Source organism: Silurus meridionalis, chromosome 29, assembly GCF_014805685.1.
Source record: "Silurus meridionalis isolate SWU-2019-XX chromosome 29, ASM1480568v1, whole genome shotgun sequence".
Taxonomy (NCBI): Eukaryota; Metazoa; Chordata; class Actinopteri; order Siluriformes; family Siluridae; genus Silurus; species Silurus meridionalis.
In genome coordinates this window covers 6388658-6404386 of record NC_060912.1, presented here as the reverse complement: position 1 = coordinate 6404386, position 15729 = coordinate 6388658, and the positions used below count along the sequence as shown (strand labels likewise).

The 15729-nt window shown below is 43.0% G+C and overlaps 1 protein-coding gene across 1 annotated transcript in view; it reads right to left on the bottom strand.

Moving 5' to 3' along the window:
- The window catches only part of ash1l (ash1 (absent, small, or homeotic)-like (Drosophila)), a 39336-nt gene that overhangs the window by 22777 nt on the left and 830 nt on the right, over nucleotides 1–15729 (bottom strand). The window contains 3 exon segments of the mRNA XM_046843728.1: nucleotides 1048–5332; nucleotides 7723–8114; nucleotides 8117–8464. Of these exon segments, the coding sequence (XP_046699684.1) occupies nucleotides 1048–5332; nucleotides 7723–8114; nucleotides 8117–8294 (4855 nt within the window). The 5' untranslated portion in view covers nucleotides 8295–8464.

The window sequence follows — 15729 nt, the reverse complement described above, 5'->3', positions numbered from 1 at the left end:
AGTAATAACACAGTTTTAAATAAGACACAGTTTTGCTTATTTCTCTTTGGGCACAAAAAAACGCTAAGTGAGAAAAAAGAAAAGGTAAATGTAGAACCAACAGTTAATCCTGCTAATTTGTTCGGACTCTTACTTTGGCTAGGCTTCACTTTTACCGAAGATGACCGAAATTAAAAAGCAGGAAACATTACTTAATCCTTCCACTCACTTTAGGATGTTCTTACAACCTTATCTATTAGAACGTCGTAAATTAAGTTGTGCTTTTTGTTTTATCATATTTTAAATAATGGACACAGAATAAACAAAAATAAACATCTTTTCTGTTCCATTCTCTCAATTCTTTTCAAAAATGTTCTTTAGCCAGTGTAGCTCATAGATGCAGCCAATGAACACTAGATAACATAGTACCCAGACATCTAAATTAGTAGTTTCGTTTAGCACATTCTCCTGAATGAGTACTGTTTTCTTTGGTTTTCTTTTTGTAGAAAAGTTTAGTAGTATTTTACATGGAGTGCTGTGTTTGGATTTTTTAAACGGTTGATTAAATGGTTATCGACGAGTACGATCCAACCTAGCGATGGGTATCGTTAAAAAAAAAAAATCGGTCGATCTCTCTAGTACATAAGTATATGAATCAAGTTGTTGTATACCTTACACGGGTTACACTTTGGGTTGTTTAGATGTACTAAATGCAACAATTGTACAAGGCTTGCTTTCTATGTTGATATAAACAGAAAATCTTTCTTCTGCTGCATACTCACTGCTCCACTGATTCATGGTTTCACCAAGTTGTGTTACATTTACTGCCTCATCTGTCCCCATCCTCAATGTTTCAGACAAGGCTGTGCATTTGAGCATTAATTTTCTTAATAACAAGTGAGTGCTGCTGTGCATCTTGTAATGCAGCTAATTGAATTTATGATTCAATATTTGAATGTCAGACTGAAACATAGGTCTTTAGAAAGATTTTGAGTAAGGCAAGGTAGGATAACAAATAGAAAATGAAATAAGAATCCATTTAATAGCTATTAAAAACATTTCATTCACCTGACTCTCTCCTCTCAGCTGATGTAGCGAGATCTTTCCTCAGTGATCTGTCCAAACGCGCCAGACTTGAGCCTTCTAAGCTCCCGCCTTTCCTTCCCTGATTACATCTAAGAGATGTCCGAGTGAGGGCTGAAGCAAAAAGGTTGGTGTGCTGGGATCCCGAGTCCTGTTCCTCATTTGGTGAAGTGGGATCTTCATCGTCACTGTCTGAGCAACCCATTGAGTTATGCCCGTGCCCATCAGAGAATGCCCCCTGCCCAAGGGTCTGATTATGGGAGAGTTTGGAGTAATCAGCATCGTAGCTGCTCTTCCTGAACCATGAGTCCGGAGGATGGTGCGCCCTGCTTCCTTGGCCCAAGGATAGTCTTGAAGGCACCAGACATGACATAGAAGGTTCTTTCTGCTTGTACCTTTCTGCTGATGATGATGAGGAAGAAGAAGGGGAGTTACCAGAGGTGGCAGCTGCCTGCTTGCTGGCACTGGAGTCAGCTGAGCCATCCGGACCATAGCCACAATGCTTGAGTGATTCCATGCTTCCCCCTCTTCTTGCCCGCTCCCCTCTTCCAACTCCCATGCCTTCACCTCCACTTCTCCCTACACCACCACCACCAGCACCACCGACATCTCCACCATCATCGCCCTCTACCTCTCCACAGCGATCACGATGTTTATGTCTGTGTTTATGTTTATGGTGCCAGCTAAATGACAGCTCAGAAGACATAGGAGGGTACAACACTGCTGAACGCCCTCCACTGAGATACTCTTGTCGTAAAAGCTTATGTTTTTTCTTGTGAAACTTGGAAGGGTTAAGAAGCAGGTGTGGAGGGTGATGATGATGATGCACATATGAAGGAGGAGGAGGTGGAGGGAAGGAAGGGCTATGGTGGCCATGGTGAGATGGGGTTGAATGTGGAACCTGGTGGTGAGGGTGAGGGTACAGTGCACTGGCTGGTGGATAGCCCCGATAATAGCCGAGTCCAAGAGGGGCTGAGGAGTACGGCACACCATAAGAAGGGTGATAGAACCCTCCACTGGTAAGGGGGAATCCTAGGCCAGGAACGAAAGGCACCTCTGACATCGACTCTCGAAGCTTGGGAGGCCTTCCACGCTTTTTCTTGAGATCGGGCTTACGGACATAGTGCAGGGAATCGCATGGATAGGCCGGGTGAGGAGAGTAGTACCCACTAAAGTTGATCCTGAAAATTGTGGGTAGAAGGTCTCTATGCAGGTAATGATGAGGTGTGGGGTTTGTGCCACTCACAATACTGCCTCCTCTGGTAGTACCCAAACCAGGCCCATGACCTGTGGCCGCTGTTCCTGCACCAAGACCCAGGCTACTTCCCAATCGAAGAGCAGGTGTGCGGTGTGAAATTCGTATTCCGCAAAGCCGCACACATATCTCATCAAGCTCAGCCAGGAAGTCAGGATCCTGTCTCCGTGAACGCAACTGCAGGTACTTCTTCTTGCGTTTGCGCTTCTGCCTTTTCAACTTATCATAGCCAGGGCATCCATGCCCACGTCGTTTGCACTTATGTTTATGCTTTTCTTTGTGGCCCACTAGCGCTGAAGCAGAAGCTAATGGGTGTGGGCGCCGTGGATCAGTTGAAGACCTCTCCCCAAGTGGAGATGGTGTAGGTGAAGGACAATCAAGTAATACAGTAGAATGTCTTCTACTGCCTCTAGAGTTATGCCCTACCCCGATACCCACAGATGACCCTATCATTCCAGGCATTAGTAGCCCATTAGTCATATTCTGGGAGACAGCTAGCCCAGCTAAGCCACTCGCACTACCAGCTTTCTCCCCACGATCTGATATACTGTTGTTGTCTGTTCCGATGCCACTGTCACTTGGAACAGTCTCCTCACTGTGCGACTCACTGACCGGAGAAGGTGTGGCTTCCTTCAGCTCACTAAGAGGAGCAGGGGACGTAGGCAATAGAGGCCTGGGAGGTGAAAGTTTACGACAATGGTAATGTTGTCGATAGTGGTGGTGGTGATGGTGGTGACCTCTGCAAGAAGGCTTCTTCTGAGAGGAGTGTGAAAATGTAGAACCACCTAAAGACCGTGGGGAGGGTGCTGAAAAAGTTGGTGGGGTGAAAGGAAATGAATGGTGGCTACAGTGTGTGCGGACTGACCCGGACTCCACAAAACTAGCATCACTGATAGGGCTTTGCCCCCCACTGGACTGGGAAAGTGAAGGGGAGGGGAAAATGTCAGAGGAGGGAATCTGGTTTTGCTGGTTTTGTGACGCTAAAGTCTGATGCGAGTGTTGAGGGGACGAGGTGGTCGGGGTCAAAAAAGGTTCAGGGGGTGGAGTAGGGGCACCAGGTGAACTATTGGCTAGTGTTTTTGGCTTGCGGCCCCTTCTTTTTCCCATGTATATTGTCCCTTTTTTGCTGACATTAATCTGAGGCCCAAGTTTGCCACCAAATGTTGCAGCAAGGGTTGAGAGCGACTGTGAAGCAGGAGTTACTGTTCCTGACATGCTTGAACTTTTAGTGACTTCCGGCTCAGGTCCTGATCTCGACCCCATAAGAATCTGGCTGAGAAACCTCTTCCGCTTTACAGTCTTCATCTTGTTGATCTTGCCTATAATCGTCTTCATTATGAGCTGCCCATTGCCCTTGTTGTGAAAGCCCTTGTCCCCTGCCACAGTATCCCCTGACTCTGGAGCAAGTGTTGGAGGCTGGGTCTCCTGTGGCAGGGTTGGAGGCAAGCGTTTTGGCCTTCCTCTCTTACGTGGCATTGGTTTAGGAAGATTCAGATCCACTTCTGGATGCAAAACGGGGGGATCCTGCTCCTCTTTGGACATGGAGTATACTTTAGGAGGTGTTACTTTGAGTGGCAAACGACCACGTGTAGGTGCATCCAGTGTTGGCATTTTGGATTTGGGTCTACCCCGTTTCTTCGGCGGAGGCAAATAAAGTTCAGAGACAACAGGGAGCACACGATTAGCATTGGGTGGCCTTCCAACGGGCCGACGAATAGGTGGGGGGGATGAAAGGTCTGTAGGCAGAGTGGTGGCTTTGGTTTGACAAGGAGGAGCATCTTCTAACATTTTTTGCGTGCGACTGACTGCCTTAGTCCACCGAGGTCTTCGACCCCGCCGCTTTTTCAGAGGTTTAGACTCCTGTTCTGCTGGTGATCCAGGGGATTCAGGGTCATGGTCATCACAAAGCGGAGAGAGGCTGCTGCTAGTACCGAACGGGGTAGAAGGAGAAGCAGCACGTTTAGTGGACTCGAGAATACTGTGTTCTCCACCAGCATGACTTTCTTGTGCAGGACTTCTTTTAGGTGGACTTAAGCTTTTCCCCCTCTCTCCTCGAGGTACAGTGAAGGGGCACTTCTCTTTAGTGTCCTGTTTCCCTGACACCGCAGGGGAAGAGGCTTTACTTATTTCTCTGAGACAAAAAATATCCTTGTCCCTTTCTTTCTCTCGGTCAACCGGGTCCTCTGTTTGTGAGGGGCTTGCAACGATCCTTGATCCAACTGAGGAAGGAATCACCTGGTGGCTAATTCCACTGCCTATTCTCTCTAAGGAAGAAGAGAAAAGAGATGGCATGGAATGGGGCCCAAGGCGAGACTGCGATTTTATTCCATTGCTATTATCATCATTGTTGCAATCATTATTGGTTGTTAAGCGATTGTTGTTATAAGACACTGCAGGAATGCTGTTGCTACTTGTCATTTCCTTTGAAAGTCCACTAGGTTCCTCTTTCCTAGGTAAGCCAGATAACTTCTCCAGGATGCTGTCTTTGTTTCTTGAGCCGTATGGACGACCTGGGGGTCGTGACACAGGTGGAGGAGGGACAAGATGGGTTACTCTGGAATATGTGTTCCTGTTGGCCATGGCCCGCTCAGGCCGCTGTAAATTAGAAATCAGGGGAGGCGAGCTGCTATGTGCTGGAGCTGGGGTTACTTTCCGGATTTTGGGTTTAGGACACTTAGTAGGTGGGCAGGTGGCTATAAGCTGTGCAAGCTTCTCAGTGACCGTCGGAGTACCCCAGTTTGAAGCTCCTCTTTCTTGCTCCCTCGGGCTGTCTGTATAAGTGTACTGAGGCAGTTTTGTAACTCCATCCATTTTTAAGTCATGTGGAGACGTGCTGTGGGAAGGAGTTAGTAGTGAAGGAGCTGGTGTAATAGTTTGGGGTAACAGGCTCTTTTTCCCAGAGGAGTGTAATTTGCTGTCTGATACAGGGCAGTGACTGTTAAGGGGTTTTTCTGCAGATGCAAGGGATTTTACATCTGCCTTTCCTTCTGACTTGCATGCCAGCTTTGGGGGACCCTAGTGAGAAATTCAGAAAGGTACAAGTTTAAACAGGAGTTAATTATTACGATACATGTGAACACCAAAATGTAATAAAGTGAATGTTTTAAATCGAAAAAACTTCAGTTAGGAAAAAAAAAATACTAGAAAAAAAAGTGAAGGAGACCTCAAGGGAGAAAACTCTCACAGAAAAATGAGAAGGAATGAAAGAAAAAGCAAGAACAAGAAAGTATGTACACATCAGGACCTGAATCAGGACATCATTCCTATACTAAAACCATGCCCAGCATTCATAATATAGTAAAACATATATTTTAACATATTATAACACACTTATTCACTCATAAATAAAATGAAAAGACTGATTTCGCAAAATCTATTTAAGTAAAAAGTACAATATTTGAAGTTGGAATGTAGTTAAAGTAAAAGTCTCCCCAAATGGAAATTAGTAAAATACAGATACATGAAAAACCTACTAAAGTACAGTAACTATTCACATTTACTTAATTACTGGATATAACCAAAAATAAATCTCATTGGTGAGATGTAGTTTTCTGGTGAAAAGGGGAAAATTATAATAATTTTAATACAGTTTGTCATATAAGTGCACAATGTTCAGTCTATGTTATGTAGATACCTGACCATCACACCCATAAATGTGCAATCTCCAAAGTTTGCTCTGTCTGAGACACACAATTGTATAGAATATCTTTGTGTGGTGTAGAATTACAATGTCCTCTCAATAGAACAAAGCCCAAAGCCCAAACCTGTTCCAGCATGATAATGCCCTTGTGCACAAAGCAAGCTTCAGACATGGTTGCCAAAGATGGAGTAGAAGAACTCAAAAATCCTGTACAGAGCACAAGGCCATGCAACAAAATCTAGTCTTTAAGAGTGTATTTTATTACAGCAAGGGGCAAAAATTTTTTTTAATGGGCTATTCAACAAGCCTACATGGAGGTGATGGTCAAGCATCCCGAAACATTTCCCAATACAGGTAGTTCCCGACTTATGATAGAAATGCATTGCAAGGACACTATCGTAACTTGAAAACATCGTAAGTCAAGACATGGCCTAACCTACCCAGGAGTCTTAAGAATGGTGATCAGTATGGGCTGGTGTACTTTAATTTGTTAATAATTTAACAAACTACAGTACATTATTTAGCAAAACAGAGCAGTTTACACTACTGTAATGTTTAAACTTTACAGTATATATCAGGGGTCACCAACCTTTTTGAAACCGAGAGCTACTTCTTGTGTACCGATTAATGTGAAGGGCTACCAGTTTGATACAAACTTCTGAAATAACACATTTGCTCAATTTACCTTTAATTCTATGTTATTATAAATAATTAATGATACTCATCTATGTGAAGACACTGATCATGTTAATGATTTATCACAATAATTATCAACAATGATTTAACAAGGTAGGAAACAGATAAATATCAATATGCAAAACTCAATTTCTATAAATCTCTGCAAGTATTTACATTTTCAAATGATCGCTTCTACAACTTTTTCACTAGCCACTAACAATTTTTAACAAATCATGCACTAAGTTGCGTCATGTTTTACCGATTATTAATGACGTAACATACAAATCAACTTGGAGACCAGCTAGCGCTAATCTGATATGAAACAAGTATTTTTTTTTTTTTTTGCAAGTGTGATTTTAAAAAGAATAGCAACAAAAAAATTGATGCAGCTCACTTGTAAGTCGCGCTATGGTGAGCTTTTTTCTTTAGAAAAAGCCCGCGGGCAACTCATGTGGTCCCTGGCGACCTGGTGCCACCAACATGGTGGCACCAGGTATATATGTATGCAGCATCGGGGGGTTGGGGACGCGCTCTGTTTTAGCGTCCGTTAATAACAAAGAGTCAAGAGCTTAAAATGGGCTGTAAAACGAACAAGTGCATGAACACATAATGCACTTCTGTCAACTACTACCGAGAGTAAAGCATCTCTGGAGAAGAGAGATGTGTACATCCTGGCAAGGTCCCAACGTATCGTACCATTTGCGTGCTGTGCAAAACGTAAAATATTTGAACTATTTTTCCGAATCGCTATAGTCATCGTCGAACTATCGTGACTCAGGGATTACCTGAGGGATTACCTGTATACTCTATATCCTTAATGTGTCTTTCATTTTGGGATAGACTGGAAAAACTGTACAATGTGTTAGAAAAGGAAAAGTGACACCAGATGAAAGACAAAGTAAAACAAGGAAGGAGTGTATCTTGGTGGATGGAAAGACAGTTGAACAGGAACACATGAAACATACACCTTGACAGTTTAAGCAAAAAAAAAATTGCTTTATCAATCAATCCAAAAAATTCAAAACTCACTTAAGTTTTTCCCACTTCCCATTTCAAAACCCCAAAGAGACAAAACTGAACAACTTACTCTTTTAGCTGGGGTATTCCCATTCATAGGGGATTCAGGGTTGGTGGAAGTGGTAGTAGGAAAAGACGGTGGTGGTGCAGTATTCGTTGGAACGCCCGATATCTGAGGCACTCCTGTATTGACAGTGGGGTCCTTTTCTGCTTCTTTAACATGTTGCATACTAGGGGTGTTTCCACTGCCATCAGAGGGTCCCACTCGACGATTGCCTCGTCCACCACCTCGGCTTCCATGTCTAACCGTTGCTCTGAACGCGGGCCGGCATACATAGTTCTCTAGGATCTTAGGGGGCTTTTTCATTCGTTTAGCCTGGAGGCCTATCTTAAGCTTGACACTGCCCTCTGAGTAGCTGGTCTCTTTGACAGAGAATTGTGCCGACTGCTGCTGCTGCTGCTGGCGCCATTCTCAGAGCTGCAGGGAACAGCCGGCGCTGCATCTCGTTCCTTCTCGCGCTTCCTTTTATCGTCGTCATCGTCTTTCTTACCACCTCCTCCTTCCTTCTCACACTCGACTTGTAGGGCATTTGTAGGGAGAGGAGGTGGTGTGGTGGGCCCTCCTTGTGTCCTCTGATCCATTGATGATAGGAGAAACCGAGAAGGGCTGAGCAGGGTCTGCTCACAAGCAGTACAGAACTGAGGGTGAAAAAATCCAGCTGGAGGGGGAATATGGGTAGGGATATTAGAACAGTTGTTGGGTTGAAGCAATGTCGTCCTTTCGTGGCCGCCCAGCCCTAGTCACCTTCAAACTGTTAAAAGCAAGAGAGAGAGATATTACAATATGAAATGATACTACAATATTAAATTGATCCAAAATGAATGCAAAAATATGTCATACAGAGTTGTTAGCAATTAGACTGTAAATGGCTGTTCTAACCAGCATTTCCCGTTTCCCTTAAGAGTTACAACATTTGAAATATTTTAACTTAAGAACCTGTTCGAAAGCATTTAAATGAACGCTCGGATTCCCAATAGGTCCACAAGTCACAGCGTTCATACCGCCGCTCGATATTTTGCACTGCATCATCTTGTAATGTCTGAACAAAGCCAGAGCATTGGCAAATCATTACCCTAATAGACTGTCGCTGGAGTTACATGCCTGGTGAAATATACAAGCTGGCCAATACGAATCGTTTCCGTATATTCAAATCATCCGCGAGAGGCGTCTTGATTATCAGAGAAACGTCTTTTGAAATGATGACCTCATACATGAAATGCGCTATTTCTCATAGTTATTGGTTTGTCATCTGATTGATGACAGTTGTTTCTAAAACGTGTATCGGTGGAAAATGATCCGCCACAGGCCCTGATGCTATTTAGTTACCGGCAGTGGTGGACAAAGTATCCAAAGCATTTTCATTTGAGTAAAAGTACACAAGTGTTCATCTTCAAATGTACTTAAGTACCCGAACTACTATGATTTACTATGGCTATGGCTCTTTGCTTAATCAACTCAGTTTATGTGATTTTCATTGCTTATTACATTTAAAATGTTCTGCTGCTGTTAAAATGATGCTGAACTATATCTGGTGATAAGTAGATACAATCAAAACAAGTTTAAAACGGAGCGCACGCTCGACCCTGATTGGTCGCTTGCTGAGTGCTTGACCGGTTACGTTTTTATCCACTCGTATCGTCCATTTGACTTTGAAATGTAGTGAAGTAAAAAATAAAAAAAGTGGAAATACTTCAGTATATCAAAGTACAGATACGTGAAAAAGCTACTTTACATTTGCATTTATTACATTTACTTCATTACTGTCCACCACACTTTAGCGGACCATTCACAGTACAGCAAAGGCACCAGATATATCACCAGAACGTTCTAAATTGTGGTTGATGTCCACAAGCCATGGTTTACTGGCAGCAGTAGGCAAGAGTAATGTGATTGGACCAACTATACTGTGAAAAAGCACTCGAGTGTCAGACACCCATGTGTCAGACAGAAATCGGACACCTGCCAGCTAAAAATAGGCATTAAACAAACATAAGTGCGATTGGGCAATTTTTAATAATATCTGTGTAATCAGAAGTTCTAGTTGAAGCCCTGAAAGAACTACGCAGCAGTGAATTATGCTTAGTGAGCAAAATTTACAGGCGAATAAAAATACCAAAATTTACAGGCGAATAAAAATACCAAAATACAGGCGAGCTAACAAATGGCGCGTTATTACACTGAAAAAGCAAATAAATGTGTTATTTGAGTATTAGTACGTTATTACTTCAACAATAAATAATAGATTGATGTAGTTATGCGTTGCTGGAGTGTTATGAAGTACTTTCCTGCTCTAAATTGCAATTGGACAAACAAAACCTTTCATTTTGACGTACTCATATAAAGGGGAGATGCACCTGGGAATTACACGTGAGCAATAGTGAAGCCACTGCATCTCATGGCCTGTGATAATGATCATTATCGCAATTTTAAAAAAAATGCCCAAAAGGTTGCTTTAGCCTTGTAACAAAGCATTTTAAAAAGAGCCCTGACTCACATGTGCCACTCATTCATATCGTTCTCAACTCCTGCTTTCGAACCCCTACTTCTGTCAACGATGTGGAAGTGGTAGGTCATTGGCTAAGGCTCTGAGGGACTGACCGGAAGGTTGAGGGTTCAAGCTCACAGTATCGCCAAACTGACACTTGAGCAAGATTCTAAGTGCTCCAGGGGTGGTGTATCATATCCGAACCCAGCTTCCTGACATCGCCGAGATATGCGATGAAAGGATTTCACTGTGCTGTGATGTACGTGTGACGAAAAAAAAGCCCCTTTCTTTTTTTTTCACGCTGCCTTCCAAGATAAATGGGATGATCTAATCGTGCCGTTATGCTTAGTCGCTTACTAGCATGAACGTTTCGAATCATGTCACGCAGCATCGAATAATAGCTGATAATCCTATCGGCGACATTCGTATTACATCGAAAGGAGCGACAGTATCCTGCTCCCGTTAAGCTCCGAAGTGTTTGGGATGAAGGTTTACCAGGAGCAGGTGGTTTCTGTGGCTAAAAAAATTTAAAGGCAAGTCAGAGCTGTGACCTCGGCAATGAGAGCCCCCTGGGAGTCGAGGAACCTGACTGGCATCTCCAGTCCTATGTGATCGCCACTCAAAACACCACCGGATGGTGGAAGAGAAGGAGGAAGAATACGAAAGTAGAGGCATACAGACGGCTACTTTATGCCCCTCTAAAGGGTAAAAGTTCAAAAGGCTTTTTCGAGCAGTAGGGACTAAAAAAAAGAATCAGTGCAGGGACTCATGCCGCTGTAAAATAGGGGTGTCTTGACTTTCCCCATGTTTACTATGATTAGTCACTACATATCGCTAAAACCCATAACCTAATTTCTGTCGAATGACATCAGCCATCTTTCTGCCGTGCTACAACAATCCCCCCACCACCACCACCAGCTCATATCTCTGGCCTTTTCCCTTTTACTCGCTCACACTCGTTTTCTTCCTCACTTGGAAAGCGCACAGTACAGCGGTCAAAGCTGCTGTGTTCTTGCTAATCGAAAACACATTTTCTCCTGCGCCCCCTCCCTTCTCTGCTTTCCTCTGTCTATCCCTCCCTCAGTGACAATCATTTTCTTATTTCCGAAGTGCTCTTGGCCCTACAAACTTATTCGCTGCGTGGTTATTAAGTCGCGTTCGCACAAACTCACTTCGCTACTACAGAGTGAAACCGTGAGTGAAATCTTTCACTGGAAAATCGCTGCGGTGAAGAAAAGAAAAAAAAGGATTGCGAACGGTTGTGTTTTTTGGCGTCCCTTTTTGATAGTCTAAGCAACCTAGGACAAGAAAAAGGAATAAAGAAGCTTAAAACCACATCTTCTGTGGCACTTAAGTCTGCGTATCACAAGTTTTTTGTTCAACGCAGCGACACAAGAAACATATTCTTTGTTCCTGTAACCACAACTGTAACAAAAGAAAGCCATACAAGCCACCTCTTTCTCTCTCTCTCTCTCTCTCTCTCTCTCTCTCTCTCACTTTCACTTCAAGCTGACGTTTTTGAATCCACTGCCCCAGTGCCTAAACAGACCAAAAGACCCAACCATGACATCCTGAAAGAAACAATAAAAGGCTTTTTCTTTTCTAGAAAGCGAAAAACTGACATCAGCAATGGTATTCTCAACATTTTCTCTCATCCGGATCGTTTCTGACGTTAAACAAGAGTTCAACAGAACATTAGTTACATCAGCTTTCATCGAAAATCAGTAGTTTCTCTCTTTTTTGTTTTTTTAATTGTGATCTCCACCTGATCAACACAGAATGATCCAACATAAACAGCTTAAAGATCACAAAGAAACCCATAAAAATGCCTGTGGAACAATTTCCAGAAGTTCTCTTTTAACTGAACGGTTAACTTCAATAACAAATGGTTTGTCCGCCACATCCCGGATATGCTTGGTCGGACTGAGAGCTGGGGAATTTGGAGGTCAAGTCAAAACTTCAAACGCTTTATCGTGGTCATCATAACCTTTCTGAACAGTTATAATGAAGGCGAAAACTTGGGTAAGAGCAATCGTAGGTAGTTGGTGTGGGTCAAAGTAGCAAGTTTCCTCACAAAACATTGCCCAGAACATTGTACATGGGGAAGTGGTAAGTCAGTGGGTAGGAATTTGGACGTCTGGTCAGAAGGTTTAAATACCAACATCACCAAGCTGCCACTGCTCGGCCCTTAAACAAGGACCTTAACCCTCAATTGCCCATCTGTAGAACTGAGGTAACTGTAAGTCTCTCTGGATGAGGGCATCTACCAAAAATGTAAATAAACACCACCCATTATTTCCACAGTGTATCTTAGAGCCATGTCTCCCCCAGAAAAGCTGGCACACATGTACCCCACTGTCTATGTGATCAGCAAAAGAGAAGCAGATTCCTCAGCCCAGACCATCTTCTTGCCTATTGAAGGCGCTTTTGGAGTTGTACTGGGCTCAGCATGGGGCTCTATTCGGCCCACGGCTACGCAGAACCACAGCAAGTGTATTCTGACACCTTTTGTATCACTAATTTTATCACCAGTGTGTATTACACAAGCTTTTTCATGGGATACACCAGACAGGCTATACTTCACTCTATACGAATAACCACCTGTGACCCTGTCAGCAGTTCGTGGGTTTTCCTTCCATGGATCACTTCTGGTAGGTACTAACCACTGCACACCAAAAAACACCCTACAAACCTGCTTTTTTTAAATAGATGCTTTTTTTTTTTTTGCACCCAATTTAGCCCTTTACCTTTTGCCCATTCCTCCTGCTTTGAACACATCGACTTTGAGATCTGGCTAATAACTTAAGATAATGAGATCTGGCTAACACTTCTTAACGGAAGCTTCTGTAACAAGATAACCAAAGTTATTCACTTCACCAGTGTGCGGTTTTAATGTTTCGCCTTATCAGCAAACATACTAGTGTCGGCCTGGGAAAATGACGCAGTGGCTGAAATCTTGCCAGAATGAGGAACAAACTAGGTTTTATCTGCCTAAAACTTCTTCTTTCGGATCATCCGTCTCCACACCCCCCCTGTCCTCTACATCTGCCTCTTTCACCCCAACCACCTGCATGTCTTCCCTCACCACATCCACAAACCTCCTTCTTGACCTTCCTCTTATTCTCCTTCCTAGTGGCTCCATCCTCAGCATTCTCCTACTGATATACGACATGTCCAAACCATCTCAATCTCACCTCCCTCACCTTGTCTCCAAAACGTCCTACATGCGCCGTCCCTCTAATAAACTCGTTTCTAAAACACCTCAAATGTAAAAAAAAAAAAACTAAGTGTTTGGATCAACGCGGTTGGACAGCTACAAGTGGCTGCAATGCCGAATTCAATTAGTCCGTGTTTGGAAACAGACTGGCAAAAAAACTTCCGACCTTCCAAGCTGTCAAAACACTATACAAATATTTAAAAGGACCTACTAACAAGACAAGAAACTTAATAGTAACACTTAGCGGTGATCAATGGAGCATAGAGTCGACGCCAAGGTTCAAGATCAGAGACCAGATAATTACCACACATGATCTTATACCTCTTCACGAGATTTAGTTTCGTTAGTACCCCCAATATGCTCCATGATCGCAAAGCGGTCATGCAAATATAATTACTTCTAAAAAAAATAGAGGTTTACCCCGTATTATTGCTCTTCATCAAAAGATTATAAGCAGTCAATAAAGGCTGGTTTGAAGACATTTTCATGATCGTATATTACAAATTATTACAACCATTTCACACCAAGCGAGTCGAGGGATCGTGACAACGACCGGGAGTTCGCATACGCGCAGAACAATATCGTAGGTTTAATTCATAAGGACGAACCCGTTAAAAAAGCCAATCGTACAGGACAGAACCACTCCGGACAGCTACAAATGTTAATAACCATAAACAAAACTATCGATCAGTTTTAAGTCTGAACAGCTGAGTCAGATTGTCGCATGTAAATGTTTTTTGATGGATTTTCTTTGCGCCACAGTCCACATTTTTTTTTTTTTACATGGCTCATTTGCATATAGTGACGCCCACAAAACTCCATATACGGTCATGAGCACAGAGAGCTGGGAAGATGAAATGAACATTCAGCGGTGGACGGTAGATATTTATACATCGCTTCTACGGCAATCAAAACAATACCAATAATACAAATCCGAGACATTTATTCTTTTCATACATCTGCATTTCTTTTATCAAAACGAAACGATTCTTTTTTTTTTATTTGTCTTTATGTCCATTATTTTGGGGTTTTGTCAGGGCTGGCTCTCTCTTTTTTTTATTGAATTATTATATTTTCAAAATTATAAAACAACAACAACAACAACAACTAGTGAGCCAGTGGAGAGAACCTGAACTAAACCAAATCAAAACAATTTGCACTTTAACCTTGACAGATTCCAAATCTGATTTAAAGTCAGCCGTCTTTTTAGTCTTTTCTCTTTTTTTTAGGATTTTCACGTACGCCAAATATCCCGTGTTGTCTTTACAAACGTGACAAAAAAAACTATCATGAATTTCAACCGACAATAGTTTTAGAGAAAAGTTACTTTGAAATACTTCCAATTCAAAACCAAACATACGCTGAGAAGAAAAAAGGGAAGGCCGGCGTGACCGTAGTTGCCTTGACAGCCATTGACACCGCTGGGGCGAAGAGGTCAACGGTCAAAGTTGAACGTGAGGTTCCAGACTGATTATCCCACGTCAACTATGTAGATCCTTGATCGTGCAAAAGAACACTAGCAGAAATCCTCAGACACTTGCAGAGATATAAATAAGTTATAAACCCAAACCGACATGGAGGAACTGTTTCAGCTCGTCGAGTCGCGATACGAAATCCAAATCGAAACCCGCCTGCCCTTACGTTTATTTGTGGAAAACCAAACAAATCCGAAATTCCTACACGATCGTCTGTGATGTCTAAAAACACAAGCCTCGACGACCGATCCGGCCTTGTTTATCCCTCGCAGTTGTTTTGGAAGGAATGACCTCCACACCTAAGTCATAAAAGACACCCAGATGCTCCACTTCTTCTCGGACCGTCCGCCTGACACGAGGACGCACTCGAACGAATCCGAATCGGGTGTCCAAAACGACTTACCGTAGGATTTTCGAGAAACCTGCAAATAAATCGGGAGCGAAACGGGATCCCTTCCCAGAGGGCAATACGGTTCCTTCGGTTCCAATACGGAAAAGTGGTGATGTCCCCCTAAAAAAAAAGAAAAAGAACGAGGATCCGAACCGTAGGAGGAAGAAGTCAGCTGGGTCAGGAAGCAGTGTACCAACTATTCCTGAGTGTATTCGTGTGTGTGTGTGTGTGTGTGTGTGTGTGTGTGTGTGTGTGTGTAATGGCTGTCCTGACTCCTGAACTCAATCCCTACTGTAGAATCACAACAACAATCCCATCCAAAACCCTGTGTTACCATCAGGACGAACCCTCATACACATGTTATGACATTCCAATGACCACAGCTAGAACCTGGATAGAGATCTGAGCCCCATCTGGTGCAGATGATGAGGTTTACTCCGTGCTATTT